Source organism: Delphinapterus leucas, chromosome 4 (genome assembly GCF_059928025.1).
Source record: "Delphinapterus leucas isolate spDelLeu-1000000601 "Yukka" chromosome 4, BTC_Dleu_Yukka2, whole genome shotgun sequence".
NCBI lineage: Eukaryota > Metazoa > Chordata > Mammalia > Artiodactyla > Monodontidae > Delphinapterus > Delphinapterus leucas.
In genome coordinates this window covers 95336052-95363186 of record NC_143132.1, presented here as the reverse complement: position 1 = coordinate 95363186, position 27135 = coordinate 95336052, and the positions used below count along the sequence as shown (strand labels likewise).

At 45.3% G+C, this 27135-nt stretch overlaps 1 protein-coding gene across 6 annotated transcripts in view; it reads right to left on the bottom strand.

Annotated features, from left to right (window-relative positions):
* TNIK (TRAF2 and NCK interacting kinase) overlaps positions 1-27135 on the bottom strand; it is a 410885-nt gene that overhangs the window by 86565 nt on the left and 297185 nt on the right. For all 6 annotated transcript variants that reach the window (XM_089910873.1, XM_089910872.1, XM_022572342.2 and 3 more), the window contains exons 9-12: positions 25514-25592; positions 17422-17597; positions 13049-13115; positions 9548-9752 (exon numbers count right to left, since the gene is read on the bottom strand). In XM_089910873.1, the coding sequence (XP_089766999.1) occupies positions 9548-9752; positions 13049-13115; positions 17422-17597; positions 25514-25592 (527 nt within the window). The remainder of the gene's footprint in view (positions 1-9547; positions 9753-13048; positions 13116-17421; positions 17598-25513; positions 25593-27135) is intronic.

Here is a 27135-nt window from a genome sequence, read left to right as displayed (position 1 = left end):
ATGCTGTTTTTTTTTTTCCTTCCAGTATGAAATGCTATAAATATAAAATACTAGCATATCCTTCCCAGTCCCTGAAAGCGTAGAAAGGAGTCTGAGCAAAAGGATTTCAAATATCAGTAGCATTTTAGGCTGCAGTACAGGAATTTCAGCCCAACCTCCTCACCTGGGCAGGAAGCCCCTCCCATCACAGGACCCAGGTGACCAAGCGGACAAAGCCAGACTCCTGCAAGCATGGCAGGTAAGTTAGAACAGGGAACCTTTCTGGGATCCACTGGGAAGCAGCGTTCCATACATCCATGCAAACCACACGACCTCTTGAAGCACGTGTGTGAATTACACGCGTGCCCGATGCAGACCTCGTCAGAGGCCGTGGGCAGGCCCTGCCCTGGACAGTAAAAGCATCCACTTTGCCAGCCTGCCTCCCATCTGTTTCATAATTTCTGTTCAGTTATTGACATAACAGAGCAAAAGCCCAGCTAGCACAGGGAGATCAGCTCAGTGCTTTGTGACCACCTAGAGGAGTGGGATAGGGAGGGTGGGAGGGAGACGCAAGAGGGAGGGGATATGGGGATATATGTATACATATAGCTGATTCACTTTGTTATAAAGCTGAAACTAACACACCATTGTAAAGCAATTATACTCCAATAAAGATGTTATTAAAAAAAAAAAAAGCCCAGCTAGTAAGCGTTCAATCTTGGTGCCAATGCTAACAGCATCCAGGAAGAAAGAGCTGCTCTGCCCCCGACCAGCGGATGTCGCTCGCAGGACTCATTAGGATGCCTACAGTTAATGATTAAGTGAATTACAGGCTGCTTCTCAGCAGTGCCAGCGAATTAACACTCCAGGCCCTGAAATGGGAGAGTTATTCTTGTTCATGGTGTTTTCTTCCAGCTGAGGGCCTGGGAGTGTGGCCTGTGCGTGGGAACGCAGCATTCCCGTCTCCTGCCTGCTCAGGCCGCAGTCAGCTGTGAGCCCTCACCTGGAAAAGAAATGACTAAGGGCGGCCACAGCAGGCGGATTGGGAAAGAAAGCTGTTCCTCTTATGGGCAACTCTTTTCTTGATTATTCAGGTACTTGGTGCCAGCTACTGTTCTAAGTGCTTTGTATGTAGAAACATTTAATCCTGGAAACTGTTACTCTCCCATTTTATAAATGAGCAAACGGAGGCATAGAGAAGTCATGTCTTGCCCAAGATCACAAAGGCAGTAAGTGGCAGAGCCGGGATTCAAACCTAGGCAATCTCTTACTATACCCCTGACTGTCTTGTTTCTACCTTCCTGGAGAAAGGGTCACTCCCAAGGTGCTGTGTCCCAGGTGCCCAGAAGCTTACTCTTCAGGCATCACAAGAGCTCTACCTTCTTAGGGGTTTTGTTTAGATGCTGGTAGGAGATGAGACTCGATGCAGCCACTGGTGGCGACGATGGGATCATAATTACACAGTGTGGGAAGTGACAACAAGAAATACTGATGAGCGCATCCATCCAAAAGCAGAGTTTCCCCAGGGGAGGGTCCTCTGAGGCTTGGCTGGGAAGAGGAGACCTTCCAAGGTGGCAGCTGATCCTATAAGATGAGGTGCATCCAGAAAGATGAAGAATGGGCTGCCTCCCTGTCCTGGAAGGCCAGGACTGCTGGCTATGTTGACAGTAGATGCGGACCCCAGCAAGACAAGAGCAAGAGGGCTCTCAGAGAAGAGCCCTCAAAAAGGGATGGAAAAGTAAACAGGGAAGGTACCTTAGAGAATGAAGGAAGACAGGCAATGGGAGATGCCATCTATTCAGAAAACCCTTAAAACGAAACAAAAAAACCTAACAACGTTGAAACCACCGGTTGCAAAATGACAATAAGATATTCACCCACCAATGTCAGTCTGTTCTTCTGTCAGGCACTGTGCCAAGCCTTCTGTACCTATGACTACATCTACCCTACAACAATTCTGCCAAGTAAACAGTATCTTGATTGTGTATATGAGGAAGCTGAGGGTCAGAGAGGGCAAGTAATTTGCCCCAGGTCACGCAGCTAGGATTAAGCCTTGGTCTCCACAGCTTCAAAGCCGGTGTGCTTTGCCCTACACCAATCTGCTAGTCAGCCACCTGACAACTGGATATATTTTTTTTCTCTTGATGACATAACCAGATCCCTACCAGTATTATAAAAAAATATTCTTCCCAAGGTACGAATAAAAGTTTCCCTGTTGGTACATTTATTTGAATAAATTCAAGAAGGTTTTACTGCCGCATGTAAAAGAGTACACTTTTGGAAATTATACCTCGGACTTCAGCCAAAGGTACCCACTCCAACAATACTGACAACTAATATTTACTGAGTGTGTTCTAAGTGTTGCTGCTCTTCTAAGTCTTCCTATGAATTGAATCATTTAATCCTGACAATAGCCCTGGGAGGTAAATGTTACCGTTATTTCTAGTTTTACAGACGAGGAAACTGAGACACTGGAAAGTTAAAGAACTTACATCTAATAAGGAAAGATAACGTCAGCCAAAATACTACTCTCATACTCTCAGCAGAATTTCCCCAAATGCTCTGTTGCTCACTGACTCTTCTGCAGTTTCCCCTTGATCTCCCTTTTCCCCCTTTTGGTCTGAAAGCACCTGGGAGAAACTACTGAGGTCCCAAAGAGTAACCATACCCACCAGTGGCTTTTCTGCACTTGCGCTCCAGCTGCCACAGCTTCTGTGAAACTGGCCTGGTCACCCTGAGTGAAAGTGAATACTGAGAGGTGATGGGAGCAAAGCTGACCACAATGGATGAGCATGTAAGTACGAAAAGTTCTCCAAATGGAAGCACAAGTGGGGCCTATTAGTCACGTTTAACCTGGATTTGACAAGTCAGTTGATAAGCGAGATCTGTCTAGCTCTTGGCGGTTGACAAAGCCAGGTCTTTTACATCCATTTTCCTGGTTAATCCTCAGAACAACTTTGGTGGTGGGAACAAGCTTTCTTAGAAGCCTCCTCGTAGAGCTTAGGAAGTGGGGCTCTGGGGAGACTTAGGGAGCCGCCCAGGCAGGCAGGTGGTGCACGGTGGCCCTCAGATCTAGACCTTCTGATTTCCCGAGCAGGTTGCTTCCTTCTCTCCAAAGCAGAGACGAAACGGATACATTTCTAGAGATTACTACGCTAAAACTACCTTTCAAATGTCTTCTTTGTCACTGAAACGAAGGGCTGCTGTTGGCTTACTCCTTTGGGCAGCGTTCTGCAGAGCTGGTCCTGTAGCTTCATCGTCCGCTTGAATATGCAGTTTTCTCTGCAACAACATTCAACTCTCTTACGTCCTTATTAGTCTTCTCTGCTTGCTTCTCCTCCCCTACTCTAGCTCTCAGAGAGTCTAGTTCCTAGACTCTCCTCCTCTTGATGTCTACCTCCATGACCATAAACCAATAATTCCCATTTTTCTTCCCATTCTCAACCCCTCTTCTCTGGCTCTAACTATATAATCCAACTGCATCCGTGGCATCACTACTGGCTGCCTCATAGGCAGCTTTAACTCACTACATTCCAAACTGATCTTATCCGACTGCTCCCAAACCTGGCCCTCCACCTGGACGCTCCAGCCTAACATTGGAGAACCTTCTGTGACCACCTGCACTCCTTCGTGGAAGACATCTGATCAACCACCGCATCCTGCATGTGCTATAGGCTCCATCTCTCTCAAATGTGCCCACTTTCCTCAATCCCCACCCAACCACCGTCCACCTAAAGCACCACCCTCTGTGGCCTGGGCTAACTGGTCTCTCCTATCCACTCTTGCTTCCTTCCAACCACTTTCCCTGCAGCCCAAGTTTCATTTCAAAAACGCAGATCTGACAGAAAGACAAATATCATATGATATCGCTTATAGGTAGAATCTAAAGAAATGGTACAAATGAACTTATTTACAAAACAGAAATAGAGTCATGGATGTAAAAAACAAACTTATGGTTACCAAGGGATGGGGGAGGGAAGGATAAAATGGGAGATTGGGATTGACATATACACACTACTGTATATAAAATAGATAACTAATAAGAACCTGCTGTATAGCACAGGGAACTCTATTCAATACTCTGTAATGGCCTATATGGGAAAAGAATCTAAAAAAAAAAAGAGTGGAAATGTGTATATGTATAACTGATTCACTTTGCTGTACACCTGAAACTAACACAACATTGTAAATCAACTATACTCCAATACAAAGTAAGAAAAAAAGGATCACATAAAAAAAAAAAAACAACAACAGCAAAAAAACCAGCAGATCTGATCATATCCCCTTGGTTGAAACATATCAATGACTTCCCACTATTCTTAGAACAAAATATGAAATTCCTTAACCAGGCTTACGAAGACCAACAACACAGTGCCTTGGCTTCCCTGCCTAGCACCCACGCGTGCCCCTCACTGCCTTCAGGTGAACGCTGACCAACAGGCCTCCACGCCCGCCTAGGCTCCCACCCCCGTGGTCTGCTCCCCTAGTGCGCCATTCTGTTCCACCACAGCAGTCTGGCAATGATGGTGAAAATGGTTATTTGGGTGATTATTTGCTGAACGCCTGTCTCCCTCACAGATCTCATCTTCACAAGGGCAGACCATTCCCAGGGTCCAGCATGGCTGTCCGCAGAGTGGAGCTATGCATGCACTAAATTTGTCAAGTGACTGCCGGTAGGAATAGGACAAAAGTTTTAATTCTACCATACACTTAAACAAACACTTGATCCCAATGTCCTTAAAAGCCCCAGTCACTCACAATAAAAAGCTAGAGGCTTATAGGGAATTTTAGACTCCAGGCTCTCATTTTGTACATCCGTGCTCAACTATTACTGGCCAGTAAGATACTGGTGGTATTTAACTTTTTTTTTTTTCTGGTGATAGAACCAAAGCAGTATAATATCTTTCAGCTAGAGCTGGTTGTTTTTACAACTGGATGATGTTATGATCGCCTTGAGGGCACCAAATGAGATCTCGGTGGCTTAAAGAACTGAATACAATTCTCCGAAGAATAAAACTTGCTACCATGGAGCAGGCTCGTGCTCCTGGGGTCAATGTGATTCATTTCTGGGACTCAAAGATACTCTCCCCACAATGAAGGTATAGAAAGAAGGCTCTCAGCTAGTTGAAAAATATATATAGTAATTACTAACATCATTTCAAAACTCTTGAGCAGAACCAAGCATCACCACCAATCTTGCACCCAAGGTTGGTCTGAAAAGATGACCAGAGTAGGTGCCCCAGCACCTCAGGGTCCTGATTCCTGGACCCTAACTCTGTGATGGAGAGTAAAACAAGTTGTGCATTGACTAGGCCAAGTGCCAGAAACTTCTACTGAACTGAATAAAAATAGAAGAAGCCCTCTATGTACTTTTTCTCACTATTGATGGACTTATTCATCTTTGCTGGGTTTAATCCGATTCTTGGAACTTAGTTATAAATTGTACTTTATCATTGGTCAAAAGCGGTGTCGTGTACCTACCATTTAATTGGCCTGAAGCCACGTCCTTTTCATGAAACTGGTAAATGACTACATTCAGTGTACAAAGTCCTAAGAATATACAGATCCTGGTTTAGAACCTAGCCAAAACCACATGGTTGCCTATAAATAGCAAAGGGCAGACAGGGATTCCTTAGAAACTCTGGCTGGAGGTGACATCTGAGATCACTGAGGAAGTCAGAGGCTACAACCCACACAGCCTTGGGTCACCAAAGGGGTGTCTGAAGGGCCTTTATTTGGAAAGGGGAATGTATTTCCCAGGATGCCTACACAAGGCCACCTGGCTCACAATGAAGCGAAGTTCACAAGCCTAACTACCGGCTTTAACTGTTTCTACGTGACAATGTAGTGCAAGTTCCTACTCAGCATCAGAAACAGAAGTGGTCCCCACAGGCCAGGGCAGCAGACATGGATGGGATCCAGCAGGACCGGAGGCGGGAGAGGAACCCCGGGTGGCGGGGACAGTCATTACTTAGGGGTTCAGAACTTACAGTCATCTGAGTATTCAGTATTTCTTTTTTTCTGTGTTGCACAATAGAAGCAAGATAAAGGATCAAAAGATAAAGCGGATAAAATCTCTTGATGCCCTGTGGTCACAAGCATTCCTGCTTCTGGTGAGAAGCTAGGGCGCATGCACATTGATGCCTAGAGCAAAGTGTCTCCATGCACGCCTTCTGTGCCCGTGGGGTGGGGACATAGAGGGTGTGCCCCACTAGATGCCTGTGCCCCACTGAGCCTGAAAACATCCAAGATAGAGGCTCCAGAAAATGCAGCAAGAGAACAGACACAAGGAGGCCTTGGCAGGAGCTCTGACTGGGAGACTGAGGGTCAGAATCCAGCTCAAAGATGAGCCCCCCCCGAGTGCAGCTTCTTTGACCTTGCTCAGAAATCCTTAAATTCTCAGTGTAAAAGACCACAGAAGCAGAGGCCAGGTGAAAACTATGGAAAAGCACACTGACTCTGGCTTGCCGGGGGAGAGGCAGGACAGATGCAGTGACAGTGGCTGGGCTCTGGAGTCCAATCTGCTGGGTTTGAAACCTCGTTTTGTCTCAAGCTGTGTGACCGTTAGCAAGTTGTTAACCTCTCTGAGACTCAGCTGCTTTATCTTTAGACTGGGGGTTCTTGTGAGGATTAAATGAGACAATTCACGTGAAGTACTGAACAGAGTACCTGTCTTATGGTCAAGTGCTTCCTAACTGTTAGAAATTGTTATTCAAGCAACTTGATGAAAAAAAAAAAACATATAATGTTTAAATAGATCAAACCAGGTACAAGAGGAAGAAAATCTATAAAAAGAAAACCAAAGCAATACAATGCATCCTCTGAAAAGACTGTACCAACTGAGGATCTAGGTTCAAAGGCCAAGAGTTCTTGTGTTAAAATTAAAAAAAAAAAAAAAAAAAAAAAGAAAGAAAGAAATTCATATAAGAGTGTGCTTGTGTGTCTGTGTACACGTGTTTGCATTCTCTGGTATGTTAAACGTTTTATGGGATGACAAGGGGATTTTCTAGGGTTACTCGGTAAATGCTTTTTTTTTTTTTTTGTGGTACGTGGGCCTCTCACTGTTGTGGCCTCTCCCGTTGAGGAGCACAGGCTCCGGACGCGCAGGCTCAGCGGCCATGGCTCACGGGCCCAGCCGCTCCGCGGCATGTGGGATCTTCCCGGACCGGGGCACGAGCCCGTGTCCCCTGCATCGGCAGGCGGACTCTCAACCACTGCGCCACCAGGGAAGCCCTCGGTAAATGCTTTTAGCCTGAAACTAAGTGTAGCAAATCACCAGGCAAGGAGCTCATTAGCCAGACAGGGGAAAGGCAAATGGTCCAGATTTCCAGGGCATGATGCTCCAATGAGGCGAGGGCCTCGGGAAATGCTCTTGGAAGGAATAAACCACAAATCAGGAAAGCAGCAGGGAAGGCAGGGTTGGGGGGCAGAGCCTGAGAGGGTACTGGCTGCGGAGAGAGGCTTGATCAGAAGTTAAAAGGAGTAAGCCTTGGATCCAGACAGCAGAGGCCATGGTCCTCAGGAGACCCAAGAGACTGAAGGAAACGGTGCAGCGCTGGGCTGGGGGCCAGTCCAAGAGGCTGCAGCCGGCCTGGGTGGACAGAAGGAAGTGACACCGAGGCACAGCTGCAAGGACCTGTATGAGAATCTCAATTCGTGCCCAGGAGAGTAACCGGAGGTGAGGCAGGCACCTCCACTCCTACACTTTGTACTTTACTTCTGAGAGCTGGCTAATTACCACCCACCTCCCTTCACCCTGCCTTTGCCTGCGCTTTGAAGGCTTCTGCCCCCTCAGCACTACAATGCCTCCGTCTACTATAGTGTAATTCTGAGAATACAGGATGGTAGGTGACCTTCAAACCTTTTATGGGCTGAGCATTCGTCCCTCCGACAACATCTTAGACTTACTTAGATTGGAAAGTCCTTCATTTGCCTACTGCTGTTTGCAGACGCTTATAAGGTTCAGTTCTGAGGATCACAGATCACGGCTCTGATTACATATCTGCCCTTAGTGCATCAGGGCCCACATGGCCCTTGGGAGAAGGGAGACCTGGGTGTGAATCCTGGCTTTGTACGCACTGGCTCTGTGACGTGGGACCAATTTCTTCCCCTCTTTGAACCTCAGTTTCCTCTTTGTTAAATGGAGATATGCACACTTTGCGCGAGAGATCATGGATATACACAAATCCACGATAGCGGTGACATCCTGGATGTAAGCAAAGCACCCCACCCGGTATTTGGCACACAGAAGTCACTCAGTAATTGTAACTGTTGGGTATGACTGCTGCCGGTCTGCATACTAATACTCTAGGGACATAATGAGGTTGATGGGATTTATTGCAAACTGGAACGGAAGCCCTCACTGATCCGGGAAGGCTGGACCTGGATGTACGATTTAAAAAGCAAGCCGCTCCTGAAGTCTGCAATTCACCACCCTCTAGCTGCAGCGGCCACCTGACAGAGCAAATGAATTGCTGTAAACCATTAATGAGGGGCAAGATGGTGTTTGGGAGAACTGTAAAATTACTCCCCCATTACCATGCTGTTAGCGAAGCCTTCATCTGCCATCCAACTTCCCCAACAGCTATGGTCTCTCTGTTTCCTAATTGTCTAGAGGTTTTGATTTATTTGGCAGAGGAAGGAGGCCCTGGACCAAAGTTCTGGGAAAGAGGCTTTAATAAACGTCTGTAAGACCACACGGGTGAGAGCCTGGCCCAGGGTAAGCCATGTAGGAAAGTGTGGCTGGCGCTACGGGTTCCCACACAGATGACAGCGCACCTATTGGTGAAGGCAAGTCTTGCCCACTAGCTACGGGACAGGCCCTGGGTACCAAGGTGTGCGTGGAAGGACTCGGGAAATGCTTTCTTCAGTGTTCAGGGGAGTAACAAAGGAGGAGCTATAGGCAGGCCCTGCTTTTCCATATTTGATGTCTCGCTTCTCTGCCTACTCACTGTGGTCTAGTCAACACCTATACTTCACCTCTTGGTCACTGACTCATTCACTTGTATATTAGTTCATTCATTCCACAAATATTTAGGAGGTGCCTACTGTGTGATGGTCACTGTTTTAGACACTAATGTCTAGATACACGATGTAGAGATACATAGGGATAAAAGAATCTTCCGTCCTCAGGGAGCTTACATTCTAGTGTGGAGAGACAGATATACGAAAGTACATGAAGTACACACGTGTGAAGGTGATAAGAGCTATATAAAAACAATTAAGCAGGGAAGAGCGACAGGACATGATGTAGAGAGGGGCTGTGATTTTAAGTGAGGGGGTCAAGGAAGCCTCACTAAGAAGGTGATACCTGAGCAAGACTTGAAGGGGCTGAAGCCTTCACCTGCTTTCCTGATGTGACCACGCCAAGGTCACACCACCCCCAGCAAGGGAAGTCCCCCGCCTGTAAGAGCGCCTGGCTGCAGCCTCCTTTGCAGTTCAGCTGTGTGCGCTCCAAGCAGGCTACGGCCTCGACCTCACGGGCGGGACCCTGGGCCACGGCGGACACCCAGGAAGGGGGCCGCAGCCACAAGGGGTGGGTCGCAGAGGCGGCCGAGCGGGTCCTCACCTCCTCCAGCCGCCGGCGCTGCTCTTTCTGCTCCTCGATGCGCTTCTGGCGCTCCGCCAGCAGCTGCCGCTTGTGCTCCTCGTTTTCCCGCTGCTGCTGCTCCAGCTGCTGCCGCCGCAGGGCCTCAGACCGCTCCTTGTTGGCCAGCTGGAGCCTCAGAAAGTCCCGCCGCAGCGTCGACTCTCCAGGCAGGTTCAGAATGGAGCTGCGCGGCAGGAGAGACAGATCAGGCTCCCGCTCAGGGCGGGGCCATCGCTACCGGGGGTCCCGGCGGAGGCGAGCCAGGCGGGTACCTCACCCACCTGTGGGGAAAGAGGCCACATGCTCAAGCACGGGCTCTCAGACCCTCCGTTAATTCCGCTGCTCACCCCCCAAAAGAAACAGAGCCCACGTAACAGACGCGCGTCCAGCCTCCCCTTCAGTGTGACTACTGCATGCCTATGCCGCTCCATCGCCGCAGAGACGTCACATGCCTGAAGTCATCACCTCTCTCCCGGACCGTCCACACCACTCCCTCGCTCTCTATTTCTAAAAGCTGTAGTGAGTACGCAAGCCCTGAGCCCCAGGCCAGCTTATTTTCACTTTTAAGAAAGGCAAGAGCTAAGCCAGCGAATAAAAATGAATAATCTGGAGCGGTGAGGGAGCTTGCTCTACTTGGATGGGTACATCGTCTTCACCCACATCACCTCCTTGAACAGCACAAAGCTACAGACTCCTTGGTTCTGCTTGCAGCCCAGCAAGGAGGAGGGAAATGGTTCCTACTTACTCATACAGACCTAGCCCTTTTAATCTTTCTGGCAGCTTCCCCTTGAAATAAATCCATTAAATAATTATTGAGTACCTACTATGTGGCAGGCACTATAATAGGCTCTAGTGGATACAGCGGTAGCTAAACAAATTCTCCCTCTAGTTATTTTCTTGTGGGGAAGAGAGACAGGCAAATAATTAGACAGGCAGACAAAGTATTACAAATAGCATAATTTCAGATATTAATAGGCTCTATAGAAGACAAAAAAGTGTAAGAGTTTAAAACGGACAGTGGCAAGGCACTGGGGCTAGGATGAGGGTTCTGCTTGAGATGGGGTCATCGGGGAAGACCTCTCCCAGAAGCTGATAGTGGAGATAGGCCCCAAATGATGCTCTGTCACACGAGGAGGTAGGGGAAGAACCTTTCAGGCAGGAGGAAAAGCAAGTTTAGAGGCTTATCGTGGCAACAGGGGTGGCCTTTTTGAGGGTCTGAAGCCCAGGCAGTCTTCCCAGAGCAGAGCAAATGAGAGGGAGAGGGGTACAAGAGGAAGTCAGAGACAGAGCAGAGAGGGTAAAGCATGAAGCTGGGGAAGCCACACGTGGAAAGCTTATTAACAGGAGAGTAACACGATCAGATTTGTCTAGCAGCTGAATAAATGATGTTCTGCAGTGGGTACAAGGGCAACCAGGGTCACCAGTTGGGCTGCTACTACAGTGGCTCTGGGGTAGAGACTAACCAGGTCGGGGAGGTAGGGATGGAGGAGGCATCTGGGGAGAGAGTCAACGAAACCTGTTGATGGATCTAATGTGTGGAGTGAGGGATGACTTGCAGGTTTTCTCTTGGCGTCTGGGCTGTGGTGGTGACGCAAACTGGGATGGGGAATGAAAGGGGAGGAGCAGGTTTGGTGGTTGACAAGGGGATCATTCTGTCTTGGAGAGTGGGTAGCGTGCTATGTGAGATACTGCCATAAAATGACATCAAAAGGCGTGGTTCATAGACAGTGCTTGGATTCTACTAATATGCCTCCTTTAAAACCAACAGCCTTTGTGTAGAACTTTAAACAACCCCCCAAAGGAGGGGCTTATCTACTCAGGCCACGTGGTCTGTGCAAAGGTGGTGGGGCTTAGGGAACCCAGCTTCCCATGCACATGAGGACGATCCATTAATATTAACTGATGTTGAATCAATGTCAGGCGACCCGAGATGTATTAATGACCGAATCATTAACTCAGTGTGTGAGCTGATTGCTACTGTTGGGCTGTTACCTCATTTCTATAATGAGATAACCACTATCCCTTTCTATTTTACAGGGTTTCATGAAAATTAATTAGATGTGTCCAGAAAACAGGACTAGGAACATAATCTTCGATGTGATATAAAGACATGTGACAATTATAGAAATGTTAAGAGATGGCTAGGTCATCCACTAAGTGACTCCAAACATGCGGTTTAGCAAGTGTTAGTTAAGGTGAGGTTCTCAGCTCCATGGAGAGTGATCAGAAGGGCTGACATGTCTGTCTGGGTGAGCTTTGGGAAAATAGCGTACGACTCTGAAAACAAGGCATTTGGTCCTTTGCTTTACAAGGATGTTCATTTTCCATGTCACTACTTGGCAGTCACCATATTTATGCAGCTAAACGAGGGGAAGAAAACATATTAAGTGTCCAGATAGAAGGAAAGACTTCTCTTTCAGTCTTTGACCTTGTAAATTCCCGCAACAGGTGAAGAGAGAAAAACTGATGGCCCTGTAACCTCAATCCCATCCTCTTCCAGTAGTTTTAGCAATAATCCAGCTTGGTAGGTCTGAATTAGCTCAGAAAAAGGAGTGCACTAGCTTATTCTAGCAGCAGTGGCTGAACTGGCCCCTTCCCTGGTTCAGAAGCTCTGCCTCAGTCGTACAAGAACTGCTCCTTATTGAGTACTGGGTCCCTTCCTTGGATGGCTAGAGGATGGGGACCCATATACCCCAATGACCCTTCTGCTCTGTGCATTTCCCCCAGTAATCTCACTTCCCATGTACAGTGCATCCGCCCTGGTGTGCGTGCCCACGCCCCTTGTTCACCAAACTGCCATCAGCTGGATTCTCTTACAAAAGAGAAATCCTGGCAGTGTGAGCACACTGGCATTAATTACTTATGAACACAGACTAGAAGAAAGTCAGAATCGAAGTCAAGTGACATTCAAAACATAGGGATGATGCTAATAAAGCAGCACTTGATTCTGGGGGCCAACGTATGACAAGAGGAATGGGAGTGGAAGTTTCTATTTAGGGTTCACCTCTAGAGTGTAATCTGATTTCCTGGAAACTGTTTCCTCTTGGATTAGGCTGTGTTGAAAACACACGCCATGTGACGAGGACAGTGGCCACCTAAATGTCTCAAAGGTATGAAGTAATGGACTGGATAACTCAAGTCCAAAAATACCACTTTGGTCTCCAGAGAGTTGCAGTTTTAGGCACTTTTAGACCTGTATTACCCAGATAATTGCCTTCTACCCATTCTACATGTTACACAGGCGAGGAAACAAAGAAATAAATCTTGAAAGACAAGATAAAGAATATCCTGATTTCCATGTTCTTGTAAGAGTCTACCTAGGGAAATTTTCCCAAATTAATGAGTACATCTGTGGGCAATAAATTAAATAAGACCACCCTGCTGGATTCTTAAAAATGAACCTATGAATCAAAAGGACGTGAATGTCACACAACCACAGTGCAAAACGTGAAACTGAGAAGAGAGCTCTTGCTCGCCTACCTGGGCTCTCCTGAGTCATTCTCCTCCTCCTCTTCCTCGCTCCCGCTGTATTCATACTCCATCTCATCTAGAGAGACCCACAGAATATTAGTGTGCAGAAGACGCTACAGCTCGGTGAGGCTCATGCCCTCACTTTATGTATAAGCAAGCTGGGGCCCAAAGAGTTGTCCTTAATGCTGACCTGGCACAGGCTCCAGGCCTCCTGACTTGTGATCCAACAGGGCCCACCAGCTGGATTCAAGCACATGGAATTAACATCCAAGACTGCCCCAGCCGACTCTAGATTCTCTCCCTAATGCCCGGCATTCACATGAAAGTGAAGACAAGGAGCTGAAACATAACTTCTCAGTTTGTGTTAACTCCCATTATAGGACCACCTAACCCAATCTTTTATTGGGCCACTGTTAACTTACTGACAAGGAGTAATCATTTTTTATGGAGGAATTTTATTATGACTTTATTATGACTTACATAGACTCACGAATTGCCTTTAGATATCTTAATACCAGACAGAAACTTTTGACAACGTGTGCTATTAAAAATATAGAGTTAAATGACCCACTGGGGACATTCATTTAATTCCCTAATATATTAAGCAAGTTAACATGCCATAATGAACAACATCGAGTCTTTGCTTCGGAGGAGATTAGAATCTAATGGTCAAGATAGATAAGTAAATAATCAGAATCTCCATGATTATGAAGAAAGAGAACTAATTTTTATTGGGTATCGCCCATGCTGGTCACTATGCTAGATACTTATGTTCTCTCATGTACTTCTCATAACAATCCTTTAACATAATACCCGTTTTGCAAGCAAAGATTATAAGCAGTTTAGTAATATTACCAATAAATCTGAGATTTGGATTCAGAATTCAATCCAGAATTTTTCCAACTTTATAATTAGCATTCTTTCCAACGCATTATATACTAAATAGAATTACGTAAAAAAAGCAATGAGATATCAAACAAAAAAGCAGCTAAGTCCATGGGTCATAATGGGGGAAGGGAACAGTGAAGTCTTTGAGGAAGAAATGAGCTGGACCTTGGAAGATCAGTAGCCCTTTTTTAGGCAGATGGCAGCTGAAAGTGCTGGGAAAGGGGCATTCTAAGCAACATAACCACCTGAGTAAGGCTAACAGTATTATAGTGCATGAATGTTCAGGAAATACTGAGTTGTGAGTGGCTGGTGTGAGAAAGCAGATGGAGTGAGAAAGCCCAGCAGGTCTGATGTAGCTTAATGATCTTTATATATACCACGCTGAGGACTTTTCCATAGGCAATGGGGAGACTTTGGAGGAGCTTTTCATTTTAAGCAGGGAGGTTGTCACAGGGCTATCGTCCCTTGATAGCTATGTGTTAGTAATTACAACTTTTAAGACATTTGTACACCCCCGAAAAGAAACTGAAATTGCAATTTGGCTATGTTACCACCAGGAGGCAGCAGTCACATGATGAGAACTATGGAATTTGATCATAAACACATTTTGCTTTCCATACTATTTAGCCATTAAAGGGATGATGAAAGGAAGCCATAGCACGATGACTTCAAGAGTATTTTTAAAAACCATGTAAAAATTAGCTTCACATGTTTAGATAAGTATGAAGTTTTCAGGTTACTTTTTAAAAAGTATTATTTTATGAAAATGTAAAGAACCTTCATAAAGTGTTTCAGTATTCCACATTGAAAGTTTAATATTCCAAACTTTCCTTAAATGAATCAACAGAGTTCAAAGTAAAATGCAGAAATTTTATCTAGTAAAGTAAATTATAGCAAGGAAAAGAAGCACACAATTAATCTAATTATTTCTCCTCTCTAGGGTAAAAATTTCATTTGTCAATCTCCTCAACTATAATACTTCACCAGAATCCAGCGTGATTGCTTTTATATTAGTGGCTTAAATTAGCAATGTATCAACATATCTGAAGGAAAAAATAATGTCAGGTTAAAAAAAATCACAAAGCAATGCACATTAAAAATTTTTGATTCTACCAGAAGCTGGTCTTAGAGCTACTAAGAGAATGAAAAAATATTAGAAGGAGCAAGTTAAGTCATTTAATCAAACCGAGCAACTGGAATGAAGTCTCATTTTGAGCAACACTCCTTCTTGGGGAGCAGACAAAAAAGAAGGCTGCTGGTGGCTCGAAGCCTAAACAGAATGAGGTTCCTTAAATCATCATGCAACTCTCAAGTAAGCCTACTCCCAAGGATCTTACTCTTTACCCTGCAGAGAGGGAACACATTAAAAATAGTCTGCTTTCATGGGGTGGTGAGTTCTAAGTCACATTCTAGAGTTTGTGCCCCCAAAATGTGAAAATAATCCAAGTCACAAGCTTTACCCACTCTTACTCACAGGTCAGAGGCAGAGGTCACATGATCTCAGAAAGTAACCCTGAACGGTACTGAAAAACTGTAGGTCAATAAGAATTGTCTAAATAAGGATAGCTTACATTTATTCAGTACATCTATGTGCCAGACATTGTGTTAAGCATTTTACATGTATCATCTCATTTGATCTTTGTAAAAATGCCAGACAATACTAATTCTAATTATACCCCCATTCCTATTTTAAAGATGAGAAAACTGGGGTGAAGTTCACATAACCATTAAGGGGTAGAAGTAGAATTTGAACTCAGAATTTGAGTCTGAAAAGAAGAGTCCGAGTACTTAACCTATTCTATATACCTACAGGAAAATAAATTTTCTTTTTAGAGAAGTTGGCCTTTAATGGGCTGCATGTCTGACACACTACCCTAAACTATTCCCTTTATCTTTATTTTTAAATTTTTTATTTTTTAAACTTTTTATTTCATATTGGAGTATAGTTGATTAATACTAAACTCTTCCCTTTAAAAGTCTGACTTCATGGAGGGGCCCAAGACCACTATTAATAAGTAGCAGTTGAAAAATCAGTCCCGGCACTTTTTGACCTGACTCACCTATTTCTCTCCAGCTTAGTTCCTCCAGCTTGGGCTGCCCTCCCAACTCCTTGGGCCCTGATTGATACCTCATCCCTCTCCATCCGCTAACGACTGAAGATGAGCCTCCTTTTTGGATTAGCTTCATAACCTCCCGTTCCTGAGTCTAACCTGATCACACATTTTCCTGCGCCCCCGAGGCCGGCTGCAAAGAAGGAACTCTTCCCTTGAAGCTTCACTGAGGATTTCTCCTCCCTTAGCTTCTGCTGAGCTTACCTCTGCCCAGTCCTGACCCCTACAGGGCTCACCACCCCACCTCTAGGACCCTGCTCATACCTTGCCACCTGAAGATATTAACTGCAGAGGCAAAGAAGAGGCGAAGTTCAAATAAAAGGAGCGCACCCTCTCTTCTGTGCTGCCCACCACCCTCCCCGTTCCGTCTAGATCGTGAAGAACAGAGGAGAAAGATGGAGAGTACAGAAGTAGAGCCAAGCACATCACCATGTACCTCTCACCCTCGGTCCCTGGCCTCCCCCTCTGCTCTCTACCTGCCCCCACCCCCACCCCGCATGCTCAGTGCTCACCTGGCCAGCCCTCTATCGCCCCCTCACTGTCAGCCTGGCCAGCTGCCCCCTCCTCCTCCCACCAGGGAGCTCTCACCTTGTCTGTTCTCTGCATCCCCCCCTTTCCTTCCCATCCTCAACCTTCCCTACCTCCCTACCCAACTAAGTCATAAAACCTGCCCCAGACCACGTGAGTTTTCACCTTGGTCAGGATGCTAGTTAAGGAATTTTGAGTCTCTATTCAAACAACTTGGGCACAGTCCCAGGGCCCCAAGTTTGGGCTCATGTCTTTTCCAGTGATGCAGCGAAAAGGTAGTATAGTCTAACAGCTAGAGTCATAAGAGAAAAGAGGTTTTGAATCTATAAAGAAGAAAATGTGATGTTTCATATAGCAGCTTGGCAACTTCTTTTATATCGCTTTGACTGTAATAAAAGTCATTCTGACTTCCAAATAACTAAATTAGAAATGAGTCTCAGAGCACGAAAACTTAAATGGTGAAGAGTGCCAGTACTGAAAAATGTCAACTAGATGGGTTTATTTTTTTAAGGTTGCCTGTCTTCTGTAGATGTTGAGTCTTCGAAACATGAATATTCATTAGAATTAAGAAAATCACTTGTCGTATTAAACCACTTCATAGTATCACTCAACATGACTTTCTGTTCAGTGCCTGGAAAAGGTAATATTTCCCGAGGTTCTATTCTTTCACGAAAGATTCCATTTCAGCAGCCTCCCCCCTAGTGTTGCCCGCAGGCTGTGATCTCAGAGGCAGCCCTTCACACTACAGAACAATGCAGGCCTATTTGAAATCCCCACCGCCCTTCCAATACCTCAAGAGCCCATGACTCACTTGGTCTTTTGTTTCCCTTGCTGAAATACAAACGTGTGTCTCACCTTTCTCTCCTCGCTTCTTCTTTGTTCTATCAATATGGTCCTTGAGCTGAATGCGGACCTGTCGTTCATTCGGTTGGTCTCGTATAAATGGATGCTTCATAAGTTGTTCTGTTGCTGGTCGCTGGCTGTGATTCTTTACCAAACAGCTCTCAATAAAGGACTGGAATTTTTTTGACCTGCCAAACAGAAGAGGTGAACCCATAGATTAAAAGACAATCCAAAGAAAAGCAAACTTTAGGGATCAACCAATCACAAAGTTGGTCTAGCTCTTTATTAGGCACAATGGGGTTCAAAGGCATCATTGCCATCAACACACAATTCAGGCAGTGTATGGTAGTTATAGCACGAAAGCATTTTTGCACAGTTTATACATAGTATCACACAGAAGACCAACAGGCACCAGAGAAGAGAAAGACCCCGATAAGAATCACACCTGGAAGGTCTATTGGAATGAGGGAACCAGAGCTGGGTCTTAAAGAATTAGGAGAAAAATCACTCTTGGGAAAGGATAGTTCAGGGAAGTAGAAAATCAGAGAAAAACTAAGGCTGGGATTGAGCATACTATATGTCAGGGGACACTGAGGTGAGTTCTCTAAATGTGGCAGAAAATGCAAGCTGGGAAAAGTAAAACCAGGGTTGGACAGGTAAGGGGGAGTACATTATGTAGGAATGAGCAGGATTCTTATATGGTAAAATGAACATTAGGCAAATTTTTTAACTGGCAGTTTTGAATCACTTTTGAACTTTGTTTTCTAATGAATAAGAACAGGATGTATGTGTATGTTTGCTATAAATCCACAGGCTTGGAAACTTAACTTATAGGGACTAAGTTCATACCCAGAAGCAAATTTATCTCTTTCTAGAAAGGCACCATTTCCTCAGAGATAAACCCTGTTCCAGAGACGCACAGGGGCAGGGGAAAGCTGTGAGAGATACCCGCGAATAGGGCACAAGTCCATAGCGTGGTAGATACTAATGATGACTTGAGCTATGATTCATGAGTTGGGCATGCATGTTCTGTCTGAAAGTTCCAAGAAATTGTCCAGCATCATAAATAATTAAGCTCACGACTCTACAGCATGCCTTTCCGAGGTGCCCCACTGTCAGCAGGGCACATCACCCTTGGAGACCTTGGAGGAACCCTGCTCACCCTCCTCGTGGCCCAACCCTGCTCAGGAATGAATCCATTTTGCGCACTCTGTTGCCCTCCTGTGGAACAGGAGCAGATCCCCGAAGCAAGCTTCCGCAAGCTTCCCCAAACTTCCCAGTGGGCTCTGTATATATATATCCTTCAGGTCTGAAAGGTGTCCTCACCACACAGAACACAATGGTGAGCGTGTTCTTCAAGATTCAAATGGGAGAGGGCACTGCTATACGTACCACTCTCCATTTCTGCCCCGGTCAAAGCAGTTTTTCACCTTACTCCATGTTTTTAAAGTAGTACTCAACTACTGGTATTTTTTCCTCCTTAAATTTCCAGGCTATGTTCAAGCTTTTAAATTATTTTACATAGAAGTAAAGGTCACCTGAAGGTCAGCTCAGGATGAATCAGGATTGGAAACACTGAGGACTAGACATAGGAACAGTAGGATGGACATTATAAGCATCTCCCTCTAAGTCCTTCAGCGTGTAGCCCTGCCTCCCTGACACTGGAAATTCTCCCCAGAGTTGGGAGCTGCCTGAGTCACCTTCCTATCACGAGCACACTACGTGTTTGACAAACAGATGAATGCGTGGATGGTTATCGGGTGAGAATTCTGGACGAGAGCTGTAATGTGGCTTCAAATGCGTGCTTCTGAGGGACAGAGATGAAGGCTTAGAGAGAAGATATCACTTCATACACTTTCTTTCTATCCATTGGATTAATCTGTGGAAGCACTAATGTGATATCATCTAAGGAGGGACTTTGCAAAAAAAATAAACAAAAAACCATAATGAAATAATGGACTGTCCTAAGGAATAAAATGAAAAGAATAAGGTTAACCTGCATAAAGAAATAGACAAACTCCACATAGTACTCTTCTAGGTAGAAAATCAGCATTAAAAAGGTGAAAACAAAAACAAATGAAGACAGAAAGCTATTAAATATTCACGAGGAATGCAAATGGAAGTTCTTTTTTTTCTGCTTGCAACTTGGAAGAAAAAGTTTGTTCTTTATAGAGGGCAACTATTCATTAGGGGATGATAAATAAAAGAAATCATAACCAATTTAAGAAGAGATCCAGACTTAATAGACTGTACATTCCCTTCCCCGATACTGACACCTCACAAAAGTCAGAGACATCTCCGGGATGAGAGAGTGTTCAGGGAGTTTAACAGGAGCAGCTATAGCAGAGGTTTTCTTTGTTTTGTTTGTTTTTTTGCAGTACTTGGGCCTCTCCCTGTTGTGGCCTCTCCCGTTGCGGAGCACAGGCTCCGGACGCGCAGGCTCAGCAGCCATGGCTCACGGGCCCAGCCGCTCCGCGGCATGTGGGATCTTCGCGGACTGGGGCACGAACCCGCGTCCCCTGCATCGGCAGGCGGACTCTCAACCACTGCGCCACCAGGGAAGCCCTATAGCAGAGTCTTTTTTCCATTATCTCTCCTGGTGAGAAGGAACCTCAAGAAATATTCAAGAGAATATTTGGGGGCCCAAAGGATGGGCCAAGACGTGTAGAACTACAAAGCTGGCAGTCCATCCCATGTCATCTGCAAATGGTTCTCAGTGAAGAGGAAATAATGCTACTTAAAACAAATCTTCAAAGAAAGATTCATTGTCTCCATTTAAGTTAGTGTGACCAAAGAATCAATATGCTTAATTGCATGCTTAATTAAAAGTAAAAATACTTCACCTACATTAAGCATCACCTGACTCTTTGCCGGGAGGCCTAATGGGTTTAAAGTACATTTCTATAACTTTATTGTTTCAGTCCTGGCTGCTGGTAATTTAGTTCTGTCACTTTAAAAAAAAAAGCTCAAGATCAGTAATACTAATTTCCCAAGGGTTGGCACCGAGAGATAAATGTTAGTGACTGGTACTTACAGTCTGAGATACTAGTTCTTCTAATACCAGTGTCACCGAACACTTTATCTTCCCAGATTTTTCCTGTTTATGTATTAAACTGTGTTAGAGGATTTAAAAATGCCTGAACGATTATGACATTAATCACTATAATGTTTTAGTGAGCTGGGCTCAAAGTTTTTGGTAATCTTCAGGCTCCCTACGTGCAATTTGATCTTTAAAATTTGCACTTGCCCAGAACTACTCTTTTTCTCTCTTTCAGTTTCCATCATTTACTAACTGTGCGATTTTAGGCAGATCCCTTAACTTTTCTGTGCCTCAGTTTCCCTGGCTGCAAATGGGGATACTGTTAGTACTTATCTCAAAAGACTGTTGTGATGATTAAATGAGTTAGAACCGGGCCTGTTACATCATAAATGCTGTATGTGTGTTTGCTATGATTGTTATTATTATTACTATTACTATGATGACAATGTCCCAGCATCTCTGACCACTACCAGGCTTAAAGAACAGGAGGATCTGCCTTGAGGGCTATGAGCAGAAATTTGAAGGTGATTTTCCCCACTTGGGTTGAACCAAATAGTATAGAGTTCTTTAAGGGAATTATTTTACATACACTAGGATTAGATGCATTAGCAGGAAAAGCCACCAGGATCATTATTATCTCTAAGGAGACTGCCAAAAAAGGTTAATTTTAAAAAAGTTTGTGTAATAACTTTTGTTTTGATTTCAATAAAGTCCAAAGTCACACTACTAGTAGTAAATTCAGTCTATTTGAAGTATTTTCTGATATTTCCTTTCTATTATCATTATTTTATTTACAGTCTCCCCCCCGCCCAAGAGCACTGTCATTTCGAAAACAAAAGTGCTTGATAACGCAGCAAGAATCAGAACTGGTGTTTCATAAAATAACAGAAATGGTTGTAAGCTCTGGAGTAAAAGCAGAAGGCTGGGGTTCCAGGTTGCCATGAACCGGGGACTCAGGATAAGCCAGTTAACCATACCAGGCCTCCAGTCTCCATCTGGAGCATGAGTGGCTTGGACCGGGAATCTTATACCTCTTTCCAGTGATAAGCAGTTAGGACTTTTCTGATGAGTTCAATCGAGTGCTGCTTGTGTGGAATCTTCACATTTAAAGGGCATGTGAAAAGGACAAGACTGACCATCTTTCACAGGAACAGAGTCATTTCCATCCTTCTCCAGAGACCCCTGGAGGGAAGCTACGGCATGGAGTATATGTGTGAGGGCAGGGGAGCCGGGGTGAGCACGGTGGGAAGAGAAGGGAGAGGAAATCTTTTGAAGGGGATGGTTACCCATGTGGGTTGAATCCAACTACACACAGAGCAGGAGTAGAGACAGGAGGGGAACATGGGAATCCCACCACACTGGGTCATTTGTTGACATGGAGACAGATGGTGAGAGCATCCTTCTTCTCCTCTGATTCAACTCAGGTTGTAACCCTCCCTGGAGGCCTAATCAAAGGTCTGAGCCACGTGAACAATGACTGGAGCCCTGACCACAGGACTTCCTTAGCCCGAGGCCTCTCCTCACTACGCTGATGGGGGAGGAAGGGCCCGGCTCTTGCTGCAGGGATGCTCTCCTTTCCTCCCATAACAAAAGGGGAAAACAGTGTGACTGCCTTTGTTTCCCTAATGTTAAGGCTCAAGGAACAAGTGCTCACACTTAGGGACGAGTACAGCTCCTTCTCTACCACTTTAACCTTGAACTTTAAGAGGTCAAATGGTACAGTAGAAAGAATATGGGTTACAGACTTGGCAAACGAAGACTGTACAGCCTAGTGCAAGGAGGATAACCTACCTAAGCCTCAGACTCTCACCCATAAAATGAGGACTCAGAGCATCTGTCTGGCAGGGCTGTGGTTAAGAAAAAAAAGGGTTATTATGGGACTATACAAAATCATGTGTGTGAAACTTTTGAAAATCGTAAAGCACTACAGAATTTAAAGACTCCTTCATTCAATAAAAAATATATAAAAAGATTAAATATATACTTTACATGTATAGTTTAAATATATATATAACTTAAATACACATACATACATATAAGTTGCTGAGTCTACAACATACATATGCCTTGTATGTTGTAGACTCAGTCAAGTTCCTTGGAAATGACCCTCAGCTGAATGAATGCTTATAATGAAGAGTTCACTGCCGTCTCTGCCACAATGGCGCCCCCTTTGGTCATATGCTGGAATATACACTAGGAACAGTATACTTCATCGGATAACTCATTTAAGTAGAGAAGAGCTGGATATAAAAGAACATTTCAGAGTTTTGTTTCTTTTGATGGGGGAGGAGGGAAAGAAGGAAAAGGAAAACAGACAGAAATAGTTCACTTCCTCTCAAACCCGATTCTATTTTAAATCACTTTGGACCTGGTCGTTCAAGACAAGTACTCTGAGGTGCCTAAGTATTTTCACTTAAACACTGGAATCCTATTGCGAGAAATTCGAGCCACACCAAGTGTCCTGTGGCCCGAGGCTGCACAGCTATCTTTATAAAGGCTGGGTTCTGAGTGAAAAACGGTATTTTACCAGGGCTTTTGTTTTTCCCACTTGCTCTCCAACAGTCAAGTCATTCTCCCATCCCCTGCCTAGCAGTGTGGGGCTCCTGCTTGTAACTGGCTTAGGCTGGTGAGATGAAGGTGGCCTGGTCTCCTTCCTTCCTGGTCTCACTGTTCCTGGATGGATCCAGCTCCCTACAGCATTATCACAATTAGCTCTCATTGCCAAAGGTTTACAGCAGAGAAGTTAGCCTGTATTTCTCCCCAGGTCTGTATTTCTCAGACGAGGTCAGTGCAGGGTATGCCCTTTTTGGAGCAAGGTCAATGAATGCAGAAACTGTAGTGCCGGGGCCAGTCACTCACTCTTCTGGGGACCAGACGGGTCACACAAAGGGCGGTGCAGACCAGGGGTAAGAAGGAAACAGGACAAGTGGGGTGACCAACAGATACCAGCTTCTGGGTTGGGAGAGGCAGTGACTGGGGCAGAAGCACAAGCTCTCACCTTAAAAGGGAGCAGGAACCACTGGGCAGGACAGTATTGCTGCACCTTTGTCAAAAAAGGTCAGAAATCTCCACGGACTGCTCCACCGCCAGGTTTTTTAAAGTTGGCAATCAACACAAATACTTCTGAAATGAGGTGTGTGGCCACGCCGTGCCAGACAAACAGCAGACGTGTGGATGGTCGTTTTGCCCAGCAGCAGTGAAGGCAGAGGGGGAAGGGAGGGCACAGGGCAGGTGAAGCCCACTGGACTCTGCAGCCCTCCCACCCGCTTCCCGGGGGGCCTGGCATGAAGCACAAGCAGAAAGCTAGCGGAGGGCTTCACAGCGCCACTGGCACTTCCAAGGAACAGAACCGAGCCACCTCCTCCCCAGGAGTCTGTTCCAGAGAGAAGGGAGGAAGCAGTGCCTCTGGGCGCCTGTGGATCACGTGCTGTGTGGTGCCCAATGGAAGGCTGTTGCTGGGGAGAGAGTGATTGTCTCACACCACAGTGACCCTCCGGAGAGGGGAGGAGGGATGCTCTGCCTCCTCGTTACCAATAGCAACTCTCACTCTCTTCCTGTGCAGCCCTCGGCAACCAACTCCGAGGCTGTCGTCTCTTCTGGCTGTTTCCTTTCCCTCTCTCTGTGCCTTTCTCTTGTTCAACCAGGGTCGCTATGTCATTCCTGGATGATGGTATTAATTAAGATTGCTCTCGTATAGTGGAGGATGAGACTGTGGGTGGGTGCATGAGAAACATGAGGGCCTCGGTCAAGGACCTGATCACGAAGTGGTATGAAAAGGGGGGCAGAAGAGGGGCTTCCTTGGTGGTGCAGTGGTTAGGAATCCACCTGCCAATGCAGGGGACACGGGTTCGAGCCCTGGTCCAGGAGGATCCCACATGCCGTGGAGCAACTAAGCCCGTGCGCCACAACTACTGAGCCTGTGCTCTAGAGCCCGAGAACCACAACTACTGAGCCCGCATGCCTAGAGCCCGTGCTCCACAACAAGAGAAGCCACCACAATGAGAAGCCCACACACCGCAACGAAGAGTAGCCCCCGCTCGCCACAACTAGAGGAAGCCCACACACAGCAACGAAGATCCAACGCAGCCAAAAATAAAAATAAATAAATTTATTTTAAAAAAAAAGAAAAAGAAAAAAGAAAAGGGGCAGAAGAGTCTTGTCCCTTCAGGCTCAAGCTGCCTAGAATATGTCTCTAGAAAAGGGTAGGAGGTCATAAATGGTCCAGGAATTGTGCCCAGGGCAAAGGGAATCAGAACTGAGAATGTACCAAGAAGGATATACCATATCCACAGGGGGAAGGGGAGGAGCAATGAATTTTTTGTCACAGAATGACAAGATACAAAGGCCCTGATGTAAGTGCACAAAATAGTCAAAAGTCCAGCTCCTGGCCTAACCTGCAGAACTCTGTTCCCAAACTCTAGTCAATCATACGCTACCAACACAATTTTTACCCTACACTTCACCACCCATACAAGTATTCGCTTAGCATTTTTCTTTAAATTAAGTCACTTTTTATGTGAATTAGTTTATTAGATGGAAAGTTATATCACTTCCCCAAGTAAGAAGCCAGTATCACCTGCCGTAAAGAGAAAGCAATAGCAAAAATAAAAATTACAGATGCTCACGCACAGAGCAGTAAAATCATCTCGCATACTACCGAGCGCGTATATACATTTACGGAGTCAATGTCTTAAGGAACAGAAGAACGTCAGCCAATCTAATGGGCTGACTCCAAACTATCACCCGTTCTGATGAGATGCTCTGCGCTACCAGGAAAGATATTACTCAGAGTAATAAATCAAAGCACTTCCATGTTATTACTTGGGTTCTGCTACCCATTTTAGCTAATACCTCCTTACCTTGAAGGTGTGAAGATAAGGTCTTACTGTGCAAATAGCAGGTCCTCAATATGTACTTTAAGATGAATAACATCATAATCACTCACCGAGTCTTAGTACATATCCGTCTAATCTTGTCAGCAGGACCTAAGGATTTGAGCTCATCCAAAAGAGAATCAAGAAAACCCTGCTCTTAGACCTGTAAAACACTGAAGACCAAACTCACCACTTCTTAGACTTCAGCCGAGGCGCTGGGTTCCGAGGGATGAGAAAGAGGGCTCTCATGGGGTGCATGTCACACAGAGCTGCAAGAGACCAAAACAAGGGCCAGCTCGGGTTAGGGGGCCAAACCCAGGCCAAGCCCGTCCTAGCTGTGCTGCTAATGCTGCCAAATGGCTCCCTGAGTCCAGGCATGACCAGTGAGTGGCGTCAGAAGATCATAAAGCTTCCGTTTGGTGAGCAGTTAAATGAGCTGATTATAGGAGTCTCATATAATCCAGCACATTTCAATTAGAGATTGTTAACATGTCTACTTTTCACTTCATTTTTAAGGACAACAAGTTAGAGGCTCAACAACCTTTGCTTTACTATCAATAACCATCTAAGACTCCAAGTAAACAACATCAAGATAACAACTACAATGGAGATAGTAAGTTATTTTTAATTAGTAAAATCCCAAATCATAAAATAAAAGGTATTCGATAATCCACTGTCTATTTCTTAGATGCTGGAAATGCAATGTTACCTTCATGGATTTTTGGAGTATAAAGCACTAGACCAGAACACCTTTCTATCTGTATTTCCAAACACTTTGAATGGCTTTTCATGATGGGTTTTTGGGGGGTTTTGTTTTGGTCAATGGCCCCAGGAAGACCAGAGGATGAAAGCAAAGGAAGTCTGGCAGAAGAGATAAAAATATCTCAAATTGTGAAGATGACATTTAGTGAAAACACTCATACATTCTTATCTTAATCAGAATATTTCACTAGTTTACTTTTCATCTGGGAGTATCTTTTCCTTTGTGCCTAGAATAAGAACATATTCTCCCCGAAAGCTAAAGGATTCGGTGGGTGGAAATTTATTTTTAGCCCTCTCTACTACTCATTAAGAATGACGATACGGTTTCAAGACTGCCAGTATTATTTTTCTGAATCATAAATGCCTATTAGCATTGTGGATGAGGGGATTTTGTCAATAAACACTCCAGTCATGCTACAGGTGAATTCTACCAACTCTGGAATGAGAAATAAGAAAACTGTGATAACTTGAGGGTAAAAGGTCATATGAGCACAATGACCCGTCATACAAACAGGAGGCCTGCTTTGGTCCGCGTCCTCTGGAAAGCAGACACCAAGGTGGTATTAAACATGAGAGGATATTACTGGGGGAAATTCTTGTCTGAACAGAGAGGGAGTGAGGGAAGGCTGGGAGAGTTGTCAGATTGCTATGAAGTGTGCTGGGAGGGAGAAAAAGTAGGTGGAGTGTGCTAGGCTGTCCCACACTCTAAGGAAACCAAGGAGGGAAACTAAGGAGTGAAAGCTGCCTTCTAAGGAATCCCTGTCTTCCAGGAAAGGGTCTGCCTTATATCCCTGCCACGCTCGGTCACTGGTGCGGAGTGGCCCTCGGGAGGTGCAGCCTCGGTGTCATGGCAACAGCTGCCCCTGGTCAGTTGCACTTCCTGCGTGGAGTCTCTGAGATGCATGCTCGTGGTGACCACAGGGCTGGGGAGATTCTCTGTGGGGTCTGTGCTCAAGATCTCCAGGAATTGGAGAGGTTCTCCAGGTAGGCAGAACCCTGGCCACTCTGCCTCCAATAAGCAGGGAAATCTAAAACTCTAAACAGCGGTAT